This window comes from Denticeps clupeoides, chromosome 6 (genome assembly GCF_900700375.1).
Source record: "Denticeps clupeoides chromosome 6, fDenClu1.1, whole genome shotgun sequence".
Classification (NCBI taxonomy): Eukaryota; Metazoa; Chordata; class Actinopteri; order Clupeiformes; family Denticipitidae; genus Denticeps; species Denticeps clupeoides.
In genome coordinates, this window is record NC_041712.1 from 23,598,634 (window position 1) to 23,613,572 (window position 14,939).

The 14,939-nt window shown below is 49.4% G+C and overlaps 1 protein-coding gene across 1 annotated transcript in view; it reads right to left on the reverse strand.

The window, feature by feature from the left end:
* Positions 1 to 14,939, reverse strand: part of spns2 (SPNS lysolipid transporter 2, sphingosine-1-phosphate) — a 49,936-nt gene that overhangs the window by 7,292 nt on the left and 27,705 nt on the right. The window contains exons 4-10 of the mRNA XM_028983207.1: positions 12,649 to 12,800; positions 9,399 to 9,465; positions 6,429 to 6,571; positions 6,054 to 6,206; positions 5,111 to 5,300; positions 3,192 to 3,257; positions 2,784 to 2,882 (exon numbers count right to left, since the gene is read on the reverse strand). Of these exons, the coding sequence (XP_028839040.1) occupies positions 2,784 to 2,882; positions 3,192 to 3,257; positions 5,111 to 5,300; positions 6,054 to 6,206; positions 6,429 to 6,571; positions 9,399 to 9,465; positions 12,649 to 12,800 (870 nt within the window). The remainder of the gene's footprint in view (positions 1 to 2,783; positions 2,883 to 3,191; positions 3,258 to 5,110; positions 5,301 to 6,053; positions 6,207 to 6,428; positions 6,572 to 9,398; positions 9,466 to 12,648; positions 12,801 to 14,939) is intronic.

Here is a 14,939-nt window from a genome sequence, read left to right on the forward strand (position 1 = left end):
TTGGAAACGCCTGAGGTTCTAATCTGTCGTAATACTACGCTGAACAGAACCCGTGCAAAACACCTCCGTAACTCTCCAATACTCGCCATAAAACAGAGCCCTGCGGACGGGGTGCTAGTAGCCTGGCGGGTAACACACTATGAACCAGAAGAACCCAGGTTTGAACCCCACTTACTACCATTGTGTCCCTAAGCTAGACACTTAACCCTGAGTGTCTCCAGGGGGGGACTGTCCCTAGTTGACTGTAAGTCGCTCTGAATAAGGGCTTCTGATTAATGATGTAAATGATACTGATGAATGCCAGAAAATGTCCATTTTACTGATAAATGCCATAAATGTAAATGATACTGACGAATGCCATAAAAAGGTAAATGATACTGATAAATGGCGTAAATGATACTGATAAATGCCGTAAAATGTAAATGTCCTGCTCTACTGCTCACGAATGTCATCTAATTTATCTTCAGGATTGACATAAATAAACGAGCCACCCAGCCCTTCTAGTTGGTGTGTATTTATTTCTGACACCCAGAAGGTTTTTCAAGCCAAGTTTTAAAATGGGACGCTGTTACAGGCTTTAAAATACAGCAGAGCGTCCATCTCGCCCCTTTCTCCTCCAAGCATGCAGATTACATTCCGATACGATCTTAGTGAACACGGCCATGCGTTACATCTTCAGCCCTTAGCATCCCAGATGTAACAGACGTGCATTGTAAAAATGTAAAAATGTGGCCAGAAACATTCGTTCTCGGCTTGTTCCGCATCCCTGCCGATGGAACCGGAGGAACGTCCTGCTGGAGGTTTTTCCTGCCAACGGTTGGTGTAAAGTTCTTGGCCATGAATTTGAATGGCGATGGCGGATTAGCCCGTAATGAAGCATCTCGAGCGTGAAACCCCGCTAATGGCTGCAGGCCTGGCTCCTGCTTTTGTTAGAGGAGCGGAGAGAAACCTCCGCCGAGGTCTGACGCCCAGGCTGGGAATGCGAGAAGAGGCCTGACCAAAACCAAGGCCCCAGAATTCGGCTCCATGAAAGCTTGGCGTTTGAGGTTTTCAGTCGTTTCCTCCCAGAATGCACAGCAGGCAGTCTGCAGCGCAGCTGGCATGCCTTCCTGTTGGAAGTCGGGTAAATGGTGGGGTGGATGGGTGGGCGTGTGATGAACCATGTTCCGCGTCCTGTTCTCCAGCTGGTGTTACGTTCTATATTACACTACATACCTCGGAATGAAAAGGGAACTCAATGAATAAACACAGCAAGGACATTTGGCACTTGTTACTGAAACCGGTTGACTTCGGGGGCATTTCTGCGCTGTTATATAACCCGACGCCGCACGTCCAGCCCATTGTAAGTTGGGTCTTTGTCTCATCCAGGTTTGGCCTTCCTGTCGTACCTGCCCCGCCCCTGCCGCAGTTAAAACGAACAGCGTTGCGCTCGGATTGAGATGGTGACGGCGGCCGCTGTCACTAGTCAGTGAGAGGCTGCGGCGCGGCGGCGTTTACACGGAAGCCTCGGGGAAACCGGTAAAAGCACAACATCATTAACATTAATGTCAAATTCGCATTCGCCAACACACACGTTCACAGGTCAGACAGAAGAAGTGTGTGTGTGTGTATGTGTGTGTGTTTCCCAGAGGTTCACTCGAGGCTCGGAGTCAGAGCTTCCAAAGCGGCAGGTTAGATGCTGACAAAGAGTGGGACCGGATTCCTGTTTAACTTGGAAAATGTTCCACTGTTCCGGTTCAGGCTGAGTGGAATGCTGAATGGTAGTGGGTGGGGAAAAAAAAGGACAAATCTGTAAAGTTTTTTTTTTGGTGTGTGTGTGTTTGTGCAAGAAGTGAAAAAAACCCCCCACATCGAGCAGAGAAACTGTGGTGCATCACAGGAGCCGCCATTGCCTGATAACAGACAGCTCTCAAGGCGTAAATTGTGCGTCCGTCGCATTGAAAGTCTGAATCCAGCCACATTATTATGCTATTTACCATATTTATTTACGGTTATGCCACAGTCTGTGCATTATATACTAGTGCGGATAGTATGCAGTGCGGCAGTGGTGGCCTAGTGGTTAAGGAACTGGAAGGTCGCATGTTCGGATCCACCAACCGCCAAGGTGCCACTGAGGTCCCCTTGATCAAGGTCCCGTCACCACACGTGGCTGCCCACTGCTCTCTAACGTGATGGCGCATATTTTTAAATAAACTCCCGGTGCAGAATGTGCCAGGATGTGTTGGTAAAAGGCATCTAATTGCCTCTTCAGGAGACGGAGCCATCGACCACTCAAGCCGTACGAAGCAACTAAAACGTGTAAACAGCAGACTCTTGACTCTCGGCAGTAGAGGGCTTTTGGCTCGGCGGATCGGGGGGGGACGTCCGACCCCTCCCGATCCCATAAATCTGTGTCGGTGAGACTGGGAATAGCCCAACCTGCCCGGCGCTTTTCAGATCGTTTAGCCTGTTTCCCGTAAAGCCTTTGCTAGCATGCAACAGGGACAAGGCAGGAAGTCTCGTCGCAAATTAACTGCGATATCGCTGTCGGCCGTGTTGTACACTAAACACTGGAAATATGACTTTTTGGATTCTCATTACCGGCATAATTGGTGTCCTGAGACCCTGCTGGCAACAGAAATAGGCCGTTGCCAGATCTGCAAGAAAAACACTCCCTTCTCATTTCCCACTTCGCTCTCGATTCAGAAAACACGAAAGCGGCCCACTGTTCCCGATCCAGGCGCGTGGGCCGCACAATAACACTGATCAGCAGTGTTCAGGGGGCGCTCCGAGCTCGGGCTTACCAGGCCAATGAGGTACGGGCTCCCAGCGTCCCCTAGTAAATGCGAGGTGAAGCCTTGGAAGGCGACGGCCGTGGCTCTCCGTGTAGGGATCACAACATACTGGGGGGAGAAAGGAACGTTATGTTAATGGTGTTTTTCTTGCATGCCTTCATGGGTTTCAGTTTAATAAGTGGTACAGGAATAAACCCAAACACCAGTAGAGTTTAGGGTTTGCTATGGGAAGGCCCCGCCCCCTTCAACTTTCATTTAAAAAACAGGGCAATTCGATTTTCCACGAGTGGCGCATGCATTAAACCCGATCAGAGGGGTAATTACACCCCTCTGGTATGGACACGCGCTGCCGAAGCCTAAATAAGAGGCTGCGTCGCCAGGGTGCACAGCGAGTAAGTGTGGGGTTTTCGTACAAACCATTAAAATGTCCGCCGTGATGGCCCAGTTTAAAAAGAGCAGCGTCTCGCCGATGAAGATGCAGACCTGGAGGGGGGAAAAAGGATTCAGGTTGTTAATATTCCTGTTTACTGTTATTAACTGTATTGTGTTTGGTCTTTTATTGGAAGTATTTATAAGGAAACTGCCGCGCTTTGGATCCGAGACGCTGTATTATGTGGTTGGATTTAATTGAAGCCGGATCACATGCTCGGTCCGACAGAAAGGAAAAGTTGAGTGAAGTGTTCAGCGCTAAATTAAAACATGTGCGGTGAGTGCGGTAAAAGACCCACAACAAGCTCGGAGAGCGGCTGGACGGGGAAGCCGGCCTGCCGGAAACGCGGTAGTCGGAAATGGATACGGTGGGATAGAGTTGCATAGGAATCCCACCAATCCAAGGCGAACGTTGCGTATTAGGAACAGACTGCAGTTTTAAACGAGTGGGGAAGGACCCGCCGCGGCGTGGGGGGGGGACTAATCACGAAACGGGCCATATGGACGCCGGCCCGCAGGAATTCCGTACCAGAGGCAGGTCAGGCAGCCCTGACACCGCATCTGTCACTATCGAATGGCCGCCTGCCATCACACCGCGTTGTACGGTGCCGGGCGCTCGCAGCCCGCCATTAGTGACGCTTCTGCGGTTTCTGGATTTGGGGGGCATTTTGGAGATGATCGGTTCGTTGCCACATCGGGACGTCTCTCCTTTCAGACTTTCAGCCACGCGAAGACCGGCGAAGAACTGCATAGAACCGAACTACAAATAATCTCATCGGATGTTTATTCATCTCAGGGCAGATTCTTCTGTGTTTCTACAGACTGCGCGCAACGCCACAACTCTATAAACTGCCCTGCATCAGTGCTGACCGCGTGGTGTCGCTTAGCAACAATACAAACAAGAGGCCTTTGCCGTCACAACAGCCATAAAAAAATAATAGGCGAACTGTGGTATCATTTCAACCGGCACGAAGCACATAAATCAAACTGAATAGCGCAGTGATCTACCGGGCAACTGTAGCATTACATGCGCCGCACGGCAGAATGAAAGAGGAGCGTCCACGAGGAGGTGAGGAACGTCTGAAAGGGCCGAGTGGCAGGCCTGTATGTAATCATCTACACCGAAAAAAGAAAACGCTGGCTAAACTTAGACAAAAAATGTCATTAATCTATCACACCGTATATTTTATCATTCCTGTAGTGCAAATAAACCAATCAAACCTGCCGTTAGCTGGTTTATTCACATTATGCCAATGATAAAATGTTAGGTGTCATTTTTCTTAAAGGTTTAGCCAGTGTTTAGCTTTTTCAGTGCCGCAGGCGGTATCATAGATTCTCATGTTAATGTTCAACGTCCAAGGACCCTGCAACGTAGCTCTCACTGCATGGTTAACATTAGGGCTCGTAACCCCTGCCTGTGACCCGATAAGTGAAGAATTTCTGGTCTTTCCCAAGCTGTGTACGGGAGAACTGGCTCTCTCATCTGTCAACATTGCTCCATAATTCCTTGCGGTGGTGAAAGTTAGTTCCTATTTCTCTGCCGTGTTTGTGGATTATTTCGCTTCCGTGCGCCGAGCCAGGATGCTGAGTCAAGACTGCAGCACAGGCCATTGTTCCCCGCCCGGCGGCTGTTCAAACTGCACCCTTTTCCGGATGGACATGCCAAAGCAACGCGCAAACAGCGACCACCCGGGATTCCAGGGCCTCTCCGTTTTCTGCGAGGCAGTTTAAGGTGAAACTTGGTTATCTGCAGCCGCTGGCCTGACTTCACCCCAAAACGGAGCAGGTTAGTGGGAGGGGACGAGTCCAGGATCGTGCTTCAGTGTCAGGCGCTGCCACGGCAACAAGCAATAACAACACCAGGGTGAAAACTGGGGTGTAAAAAAAAAAAAAAAAAAAAAACTCACGTATGCTCCCACGATGCTCTTCTTGGCCACGACGAAGATGAGGCAGATGAAGATGGCGGAGCCCAGCATGCTAACGGCACACACCAGTGGGTCGGCGCGTTCCGTTTTCTGCCGGCACATCCGCGTTGTCACCGCGCCAATCACCACGCCCAATAGGCCCGTCACGCAGGTGATGGCGCCAAAGATCAGACTACAAGCCAGTAAATATAGACATATAAATATCATTCCAACCTAAATGTAACAGTAAAAACTATTTCAACTACTAAGACATCTAATTACATTTCTTAATTAGAATGTTCTGAAAAAGGTCTTTATGTATACGTGTGTGAGTGTGTTTTTATATATACGGTACAGGTCAAAAGTTTGGACACCTTCTCATTCAACGTGTTTTCTTTATTTTCATGACCATTTACGTTGGTAGATTCTCACTGAAGGCATCAAAACTATGAATGAACACATGTGGAGTTCTGTACTTAACAAAAAGTGGAGACCTGGACTCCACAGTCACCGGAACCCAATCCAGATGGTTTGGGGTGAGCTGGACCAACAAGTGCTAAACACCTCTGGGAACTCCTTCAAGACTGTTGGAGAAGCATTTCAGGTGACGACCTCTTGAAGCTCATCGAGAGAATGCCAAGAGTGTGCAAAGCAGTAACCAGAGCAAAGAAACTAGAATATAAAACATGTTTTCACTTATTTCACCTTTTTGTTGTTAAGTACATAACTCCACACGTGTTCATTCATAGTTTTGATGCCTTCAATGAGAATCTACCAACGTAAAAGGTCATGAAAATAAAGAAAACACGTTGAATGAGAAGGTGTCCAAACTTTTGGCCTGTACTGTATATATAAATAATGAATATCAGGAGTCGGGTATCTCAAATTATTATACAGAATCAAGGCCAGTGTGACTGAGACTGTGGTGGACCTGTGGAACGCTCACCTGTCCTGGCTGTTGCAGGGCGGAACCGTGCACTGTACTGCCGTCTTCTGCACCACCTGTGCCCTCACCAGGTACTGAGGGATCCAAATGCCGAACGCACCTGTGGCAAAGGACACGGCCGCCGACGCCAGGGAGGAAAACACGTAGCTGCGGCTGTTGGAAACACATGCAAACAGATTATTTTTACTCCACACTCTCTGCTGCTTCCTCAATCCTCTTTCAGGAATGGGTTTTATTTCAAACTGGCCGCTCTGACGTCCCTAAAATGTCCCAGTGTCAGGTCTGGGTCATGTGTAGGGTTCTAGTGGTACAAACCGAGTCACAGCTTCAGAGGGGGGCAAAAAGAACCCAACTCCTGCACGCTGATTTACTTACTTTTTCAGCAGGGCCCTCATGTCACACAGCCAGGGGGTTCTGGTTCGTATCCTGGGACCCATGTGGTCCGCGCTGCCCCTCTTGGGATCAGGAACAAAGAGCAGGATCAGCGCTCCCGCGGTCATTCCCAGAATTGGAGACACCTGTAGAAACAGAGGACCCGAGCGTCACCTCATCGCTCCGCCCTCGCATGTGGGCCAGGTAGTGGCGTTGGGATTTATTGTAATTCAGTTCAGGGCTTCGCCCAGAAGCCGGAGGGTGGAAAATATTTCCCTTTCAAGCGAAGCAAAACCACAGAAATGTGAAATATGTAAAATGCGTTGTGCTTCTCCACAAAAGCTTACGATGAAAGTACCCTACGGGCCCTGAACAAAAAACTAAAACTGTGGACAGTTTTACATAAAGCCATCAAACCACAGATGAAATGTGAAAGTGGAGTTCTGAGTATCAAATGAAATAAGCAGAATGTGCGCGAGTTCAGGTCCCATGAGCCACTACGAACGGTCTTTCCGCGTCGGCAAATTCAGCCCTAAACGTGATTCAGTGTAAATGTTCCTCGCCAATCAACTCTCCGGGCTTCACTTAAGAGCTGTGCGCTGATTGGTCCGTGTCCGGTAGCCTTCGCGCATCTGTCAACACTGTCAACATTAACTGGAATGACGAAGGCGCCCATGACTGCATCCACGGCTGGTGGGTTAACGTGAAATCTGTCCGACTTGCTTAAATCCTTTCATTTCTGTACTTGAGGAGCAGTTCCTGGACAAATAAAACCTCTTCTGCTCGGTTTATCCGTACTGACGTGTCACCGGTCGGCCCAGGGTGGTATAAATCAGGGGCGCGGTGTGGAGACGGCTGAACTCCATTATGGCTCATCGTCCACCAGCCACACAGAGAGCAGCTGCTCCCCCACTGGCCCCCGCTTTTATTCCATTTATCATCCTTTATGATGGTCACTGCAGTGGAGAGTGTGAGTGTGTGTGTGCGTGCGTGCGTGTGTGTGTGTGGGCCGTCTTGCCCACTGGGAGCCACTACTGGTTGGCTTGTGAGATTGTAAAAAAGCTACACCAATTCTGTCTGTCAGATGAAATCCTCCCTGAATTTTTTATGGCAATCCGAGGCTTAGCCGTGGCCATAATGAGCCGTCTGATGCAGTATTTTCTCTGCACGTGTGCGCGTTTTGCTGCAGCAGTGGCTCTGTAACATCTTAGCATCTTAACTCTGCTCCAGGCCGCTGGGCTCAGCCTCCATTTGTAGCTTTTTAAAAATGTATTTATTTATTTATATCCATTTATATCCATTCTTGTTTTCTAAATTTAAAAATAAATAAATAATTTGTTTATTTATATCACTAGCGCCGTGATGAACTCTGGAGGCCCTAATCACTTTCAAACCAGGACTGCGGCGATGGGTCTCCATCCTTCACTGGGCGTGGGCAAAAGGGAGAAATTTTCCTGGTTTTCAAAATGAAAACCTGCATGTTGGTAGTGGGCGTGGTCGCGTTTGTGTACAAGTAGTATTGGGAGTGTAGAGAACGGAGGGAAACGTAGGAGATGGACTCCGCGCTACACCCGGACATGTGACATATTGACAGTAGGGGGTTTAAATAGTCCAGAATGAGGAAGTAGGGTGTGTAAGAGCTGTCAATCAAGCATACAGGCCCCTCCCTGGTTTAATCTTTTTAAAAAATCTTCTGGGTGTCAGAAATAATTACACACCAACAAAAAGGGACGAAATGTTCCTCTCCTCCATGCACCATGAACCGCTGTTATTCTGTCGTATTAAAGTCATCATGACCTTTCACCCTTTCTCAATACTAGCCACTTGGCATAATTAAAGGTCGGAGGTCGTGGTGCATTTCCCATAGGGGATGCCACAGCCAGATTTCAAATCGTCCCTCTGAAAGAACATGGCACTCAAGCCAGGATATCGCTGAAAAGGCTGCGGCAGATTAATTCCTCCATCTCGCCTCTGCGCCGTGTCACCGGGAGAGGGTCACAGTGGCCCTCCGGAGAACAATGGGACCCTCGGGCTTCTGTTTTGCACTCGCCTTGCGAAAAAAACAGGTGAGGAATGCCCTTCCCGCTTCCTCCGGCCGAATAGCTGTCGTTTCCTCGACTCTTTGGAGAGTTTGTGTTGTTAAGGGCCAGATTGAATCCCCTCCTTCAAGTTTCCTCTTCGACTTAAGACCCCTTTTCCTGACCACACAAAGTGAGGTGACAAAGGTCACACCGTGACCTCAAAACGGCCTTAAACCCAACAAAAACTGAACCAACCCAACACAGGGTCCAACGTATTTACAGTCGTTCCGAAACAGAAAAATAGATATTTGTCATTTAAAACATGTATCATGTTATTATGTAATGTCACACATGTTATATATGTCTGTGTACCTTGATCAAGTTCAAATTGCTGACAGAAGGGCAAAGTCCATCAAAGGGAAGTGGAGAAATTTTTCAAACGTTGGTTTTCGTTTCTGTTTCCAAAAGAATGGTTGCCGATGCTCATTTCTGTTAATCACTCAGCCAATGAGGTCTGTGTTATTGTATGACTTTTTTTTAGTTAAAAATACGTTTTTTTTTTAAGGCTTTATGCAGGAATTTTTTGCAGAACAAACGCGCCTTTGTCCAGCGGCCCGACATTCCCTTTCGGTGCCGGCCCCTGAAAGCCAATCTGCAGGTCGGAGGCAGATCTTGTTATTTCATTAGGATGGAGATCCGATCTTAATGCCTTTTACTCCGGTGGGCTGCCAGGGGACCTACCTGCTCTCAGCCGGAGGAGAAAAACATCGCGGCGTTTCCAGGGCCAGCTCTCTGTTCTGGTTCAAAGGTCAGCCCGACGCGAAATCTCATGGTGTCGTGTCCTGTATATACAGGTGTGTGTGTGTGTGTGTGTGTGTGTGTGTGTGTGCGCGTTTGACATGAAACAGGCCTCTCCCTCCCAACCTCCCCCAGTAAGGACGGCTGCTCTTACCCGCAGTGCCCAGTGCCAGTCTCCAGCAGCCTCCTTGGCACTGGAGCCCAGGATGTAGCCCAGACCGCTGTGGGGGAGAGAGAGAGAGAGAGAGAGAGAGAGAGAGAGAGAGAGAGCGGGAGGAGGTTAGTGTAAACAAACACGCGCTCGGCCAATTAAAATGCGCCGCTGCTGCTGTACTTGCATCTGATTGCAGCAGGATTGCACGGGCTGGGAGACAGCTGTGTGTGTGTGTGTGTGTGTGTGTGTGTGTGGGTGATAGGGGTGTTGAAATTAATGTCGTAATCGATGTATTGAGATAAAAATAAATTAAATAAAAAATTTAAATAAAATAAAAAGTAGTGTCGGTACTGACTGTGGCTGCCTGATCTGAGAACAGCTCGGCTCCGGGTCAAAGTTGAGGTTTGTGGTTGCTCGAGATTTTTTTGTTTCTCAAGGTCAAAGTTGAACGTATTTTTCAGGCGGCCAATAGAATCGAAGCGGGCTAGAATTCAGTCTGCCCTTTCGAAACACACACACAAAGCAGGAATGGAGAAAAAGCTGATCTTATGTGTCTCTGAGTGTCCAGAGATCAGACACTCAGAGACACGACATTATTATCTTCCCGGGAGTTTCGGGGACCACGCCTATTTTTTGCGCTAAGCCCCGTGGCAAGCGTTGAGGGACACTTGCTGTCTTCTAAGGAGAAGCACAGTGCATGCCGGGGTTCGAGACCTTAACACTTGTATTTGAAAACATCATGTGATGTACTGTACAAAATGTACGGGATGCATCGTCATGCATAGATAATCGAGGCATAATCGAAAATCGAATCACGAGACCAGCGAAGGTTCACACCTTGAGCGTATTTTTGTTATCTCGGCAAGCTTTCTGGTGGAATTTGACTTCTTTTCTACTCAGATTCCGTGACGTGTAATGACTTATCATCTTTTTAAGGGAACTCTGCCCAGCCCTACATCTGAGGCCTGCTGTTTTGGAGTGTTCTCTCCGCCTTCATACCAGCTTCAGCACTCAGGGCTGAGAAGTCTGGAACGTACATCTGTGAGTCACTGATCTCCTGGAGCTCTCGTCTCGGCGTCCCGCTCTGCATCTGATAACGGCGCTAATTACAACGCCTTGATCTGGCACGCGAGGCTCTTTCTGCCGCTCCCACGCCGACAACACGCGGCCCTGCGCGGTTACCGTGGCGAAGTTCCTTAAACCATCAACACGTGCCTAACCAGACCTGTCTCGACCACAGCGGCGAGAGGAGATTCTCCATCAGACACCAGACACCCTGACATGGCCAATATGGCACGTCCGAAAAAATATCCCCGTCTGTATTCCATCCGGATTACAGGCCATTTTCACAGTTTTGAGAGGTTTTTGGCAACATTTCTGGGCCAATTAGCTTATTTTAATGGTGTACTAAGGCATTAAAGATAACAGACGTCCAACTTCAGAAGACTGTTCTATCTGTAAAACAATTTGACACGACAGGTGGCTGTGAGGATCAAACTGTGGACGGAATCTGCTCATTTGTGCAAGAAAATGAGTGTTTATGAGGTATTTTCGTGTCGTAATATTGATACAGCTCGCGCGGAGGGCGCCCACGTTTTTCTGGGATTTGTTATTGACGTGTGCCCGCCATTCCACTTCCCGCGTTCCCAGACGAGCCGAGACGGCCTGTCTGCGCAGGTATGCCTCATTGTTTGACATTAATGTCCCCGATAGGCCTGACAGATTGCCAGGCCACCGTGGCCCAGAAATCCCCACAATGGACTTATCAGTGCGTGCTTTCCTCGAGGTCGTACAGGCGTCCAGTCGGTGGCGTGTTGCGCTGCGCACACAGCCTGGCGCAACCCGCGCATTGTCGGGCCCGCCTGATTACGATCTCCAAAAATAACAAGCGGTATCAGGATGTGTGCCGAGTTTCAGGAAAGTTCTGCCGACCCTTAACAACAGGGGCGCGCCTCACCGGGCTTCGCTGGGGAAAGTGAGCCTTTTCTGAGGTGGGGACACCGCTTCCTGGCGTTCCCGAGGGCACTTCCCGTCAGGACGGGCCTGGTTAAAGATAAACCGCGGCGGAATGCGGCAAATCTGCCATCGACGCTATTAACGCGTTGGGGAGCAAGATGGCGGCCAGTTGCCTGTTCCATCCCAGTCGGGAACAAACGGCGGGGTTTCTGCTGAATGAACGCAGCGAAACGCTCGGCGTTTGGTTACCAGTGGGATCCGGTCCAGTACAACCATTATCGGTTCCTCTCAGGGAGAGGACTGACTCGGTACTAATGAGAGTTTTCCCGTGGAACCCGGCAGTGGGGGGTACAGGACTGAGGAACATTCTGCTACTTTCTCCGGTTTCATGGCTGAAGTAGAAAAGAAAGCTGCGAAAAGATAGATGTAGAAGGTACAGAGTGACGGCACGGCCCATCCTCTCGGTTCCTCTCTGTAATTTAGGGGAACGGCGACAGAGCGGCCTGTGCCCAGAGCATGAAGCACCGATGAGAGACTCCACATGGATAAATTTTATTTTTTTCATCGTACCGCACCATTCGGTCTCCTCTCAGTCACCTCTGATGTTCCCTCCTCTTTCCTCTCGGAAAAAAAACAGAGGCGTAAGCGATGACTATCAGGGACGGCTATACCATGAAAAACCGGCCCAGTAGATCGTCTGTGATCCACCTGTTTCTTAGCAACATCATTCTGTAGCCGCCTAAACTTTGTGAAAAGGTTGAGACAGTGGTGGCCTGCCTCAGTAGGTTGCCGGTTCGAATCCCGAGCCGCCAAGGTGCCACTGAGGTGCCACTGAGCAAAGCACCGTACCCACACACTGCTCCCCGGGCGCCTGTCATGGTGCCCACTGCTCACCAAGGGTGATGGTTAAATACAGAGGACACATTTTGTTGTGTCACCATGTGATGTGCTGCAGTGTTTCACAATGACAGTCACAAGACGTCCGGGATTCCTCTCAGCCAATCAGAATGGCAGGTTTGTAGCTATGGTGTAATGAAAAAGAAGCCTTTTTCTGAGGCAGCACTAAAGGACAATCGGCAGTTCAGGTGAATTCTGCAAGCCTGACCTTTTACCAAATGAAGCCGCCGCCTCAGATAATCAGCCCGTCACAAGCGCTCTCCTTCAGCCACAGCGCCCCGCCCCTCCACGCGGACCTTTGCGTGAAGAACCCTTCACCCCCGGAGTGGACTGAGTAATTGGGGGAAATATGCTATCTGCATCGGACCGATGGAAGATAATGGGGTGCATTACTCACCTTCCCAGGGGGATGGCCAGGTAGAAGAGGGACAGCATGACGGTGCGGCTGTTGTTGGTGAACAGGTCTCCGATGATGGTGGGGGAGATGGAGGAGTAGCTGGACTCGCCGATGCCCACCAGGCCTCTGGACAACACGAACAGCCAGTAGTGCTGTGGCGAAAGAGGTCATGTGATCAGGGACAGAGGTCATGTGATCCGGCCTCGGTTTTAGAGCACAGAATTTAGAGCAACAGCACAGACTTCCTTTTTTTTTATAGTTTAGATTGAATATTGATCTGTGTTCACATTTAAAACTAAATTTACAAGTTTAACAAAATTATTAATGTTGTTTCTCCTGCCTTATTAATTGAATAGATGAGAAATGACATAACCCGCATTTTGGGTTCCCAACTTCCCGCTCCCAAGGAATATCGATCATTGGTGCATCCCGTGTGCTGATTGGCTGGTCTCCTATCACCATCACCCATGTGTATTAGTTGCAAAGAACAACTTTAATGTTTTAATGTCAGTTTTTAGACCTGCCTTTTTTTTTTGGTGCAGTGCACCACCTGAAACAATTCAATAGAGCCCCCGATCTCTAAAAAGAACCCCCCTTCAGCGGGGGGTAAAAGCTTCATGTCGCCGCCGCCGTCGTCCCACATTTGAAAAGAAGATTATTGTTCAGTTTCCCGCGGATGGGCCAGTTGTAAAATGTGAGCGCAGACCTTTGGCTCTTCCTTCACTGCCAGATGGAGGAAGGGAGCCGGGACCCTCCCTTCCCTGAAATGGAACGTTCTGACCGAAGGTGTGTGTGTGTGTGTGTGTGTGTGCGTACGGACCACCATTACAATGTGTGTTTGGCCACATCCTCCAGTCTAAACTGATGTGGTATTTTCTCCTTCCCATGAGAACATGCGCATCCATCCATGCATCCATCTCTCTGGATCGTCATGAGACTCCGCCTCCCGTCATCAATACGGAGGGGGGCAGAGACGTCCCTCCGAGTGAAGGCTGGTGCTGATGCAGCACGCAGAGAAACAACTGTGTGTGTTGGTGTTGTGTGTTCTGTGGGGGTTGTGTGTTGTGTGGGTGGACTGTGGATTTGCTGGGATCCTGTGCCAGTTCCCCGGCTTGACTGCGTACCTCAAGGCTACCTGAGATACGTGGCTGATGGCCACCTCCATCTGCTCACTGAAGACCCAGGAACGAGGTGTGTGTGTGTGTGTGTGTGTGTGTGTGTGTGTGTGTGTGGGTGGGTGGTTCCTGTGGCAGCATTCCGCTAAGTGCGCGGCGGAGGAGGGAGAAGATGCTCGTATTACGTAATTCCCAGCAGGACGGGGAATTTCTCCAGGGTACGTGACGGGAATCCGTGCGGAGCGGAGTGGGGGTCTCCTGCACAGCTGATTCACTCTCAGACCGTATTTTATTTTGCTGTTCGTTCTCGTGTGTGTGTGTGTGTGTGTGTGTGTATAGAAGAAAGACCCCCCCGGGCCTTCCAGAAGTGCAACCCCCCTTTTCTGTAAGATTAATTGCATCTGAGAGTGATGGGGGTTTGTGGTCGGGTACGACTTTGGTTCTACACGCTGCCAAAATGAGAGTGACGCGCAGTGACACCGTAAACACACACACACACACACACACACACACAAAGCGGCTCTCCTTCAGAACATCAACCACAACGTGCCGTTCTCTATAGATCTCACTTTCTGGTTTACACCGATTCTGGATCCAGTTAAAAGCAGATGGTTTGCGGAACGAACCAATTAAAAGCTTCAGTGAGCAAATGCACATTTTATCATTTTTAGAATGCAATTAACAATGATTAAAACCATGTAAATGCTCTTAAACGGCAATGAACTGAGCGCCCCTCAATTAGAAGCTGCTTCCAGCCTGTGCTGCACAACATGGCCAGTTATTATTAAACTTATTAATAAGACATTCCATAACTCCTTACATTTTTTTTATTGTGAATGACCACAAATACCCCAAAATATCAAACACTGCCCAAAATGGACATGAGGGGTGCCTGAATTTAGATATTTTTTTATGTTGACGGCGGCTGACAGCTCCGGTTCGTACGTTTCGTCGGCCCACCAGACCGTAAATGCCCTCTCCCTTCACTCGGCGTCTGTGTGGAGGGCACCCGACGCCATGACATCCCCGACAGCGCCGGGGCGGGCGCTGAGACGGGCGGCCCGGGCCGAGCAGGGAGGGAGAAACGTGTGCATACCTTCACCGAGGAGTGAGGTTCCGCTGCGCGCGTAAACGGCGGAGCATTTTCCCCTTAATTTTACCGACTGAATCCTAACC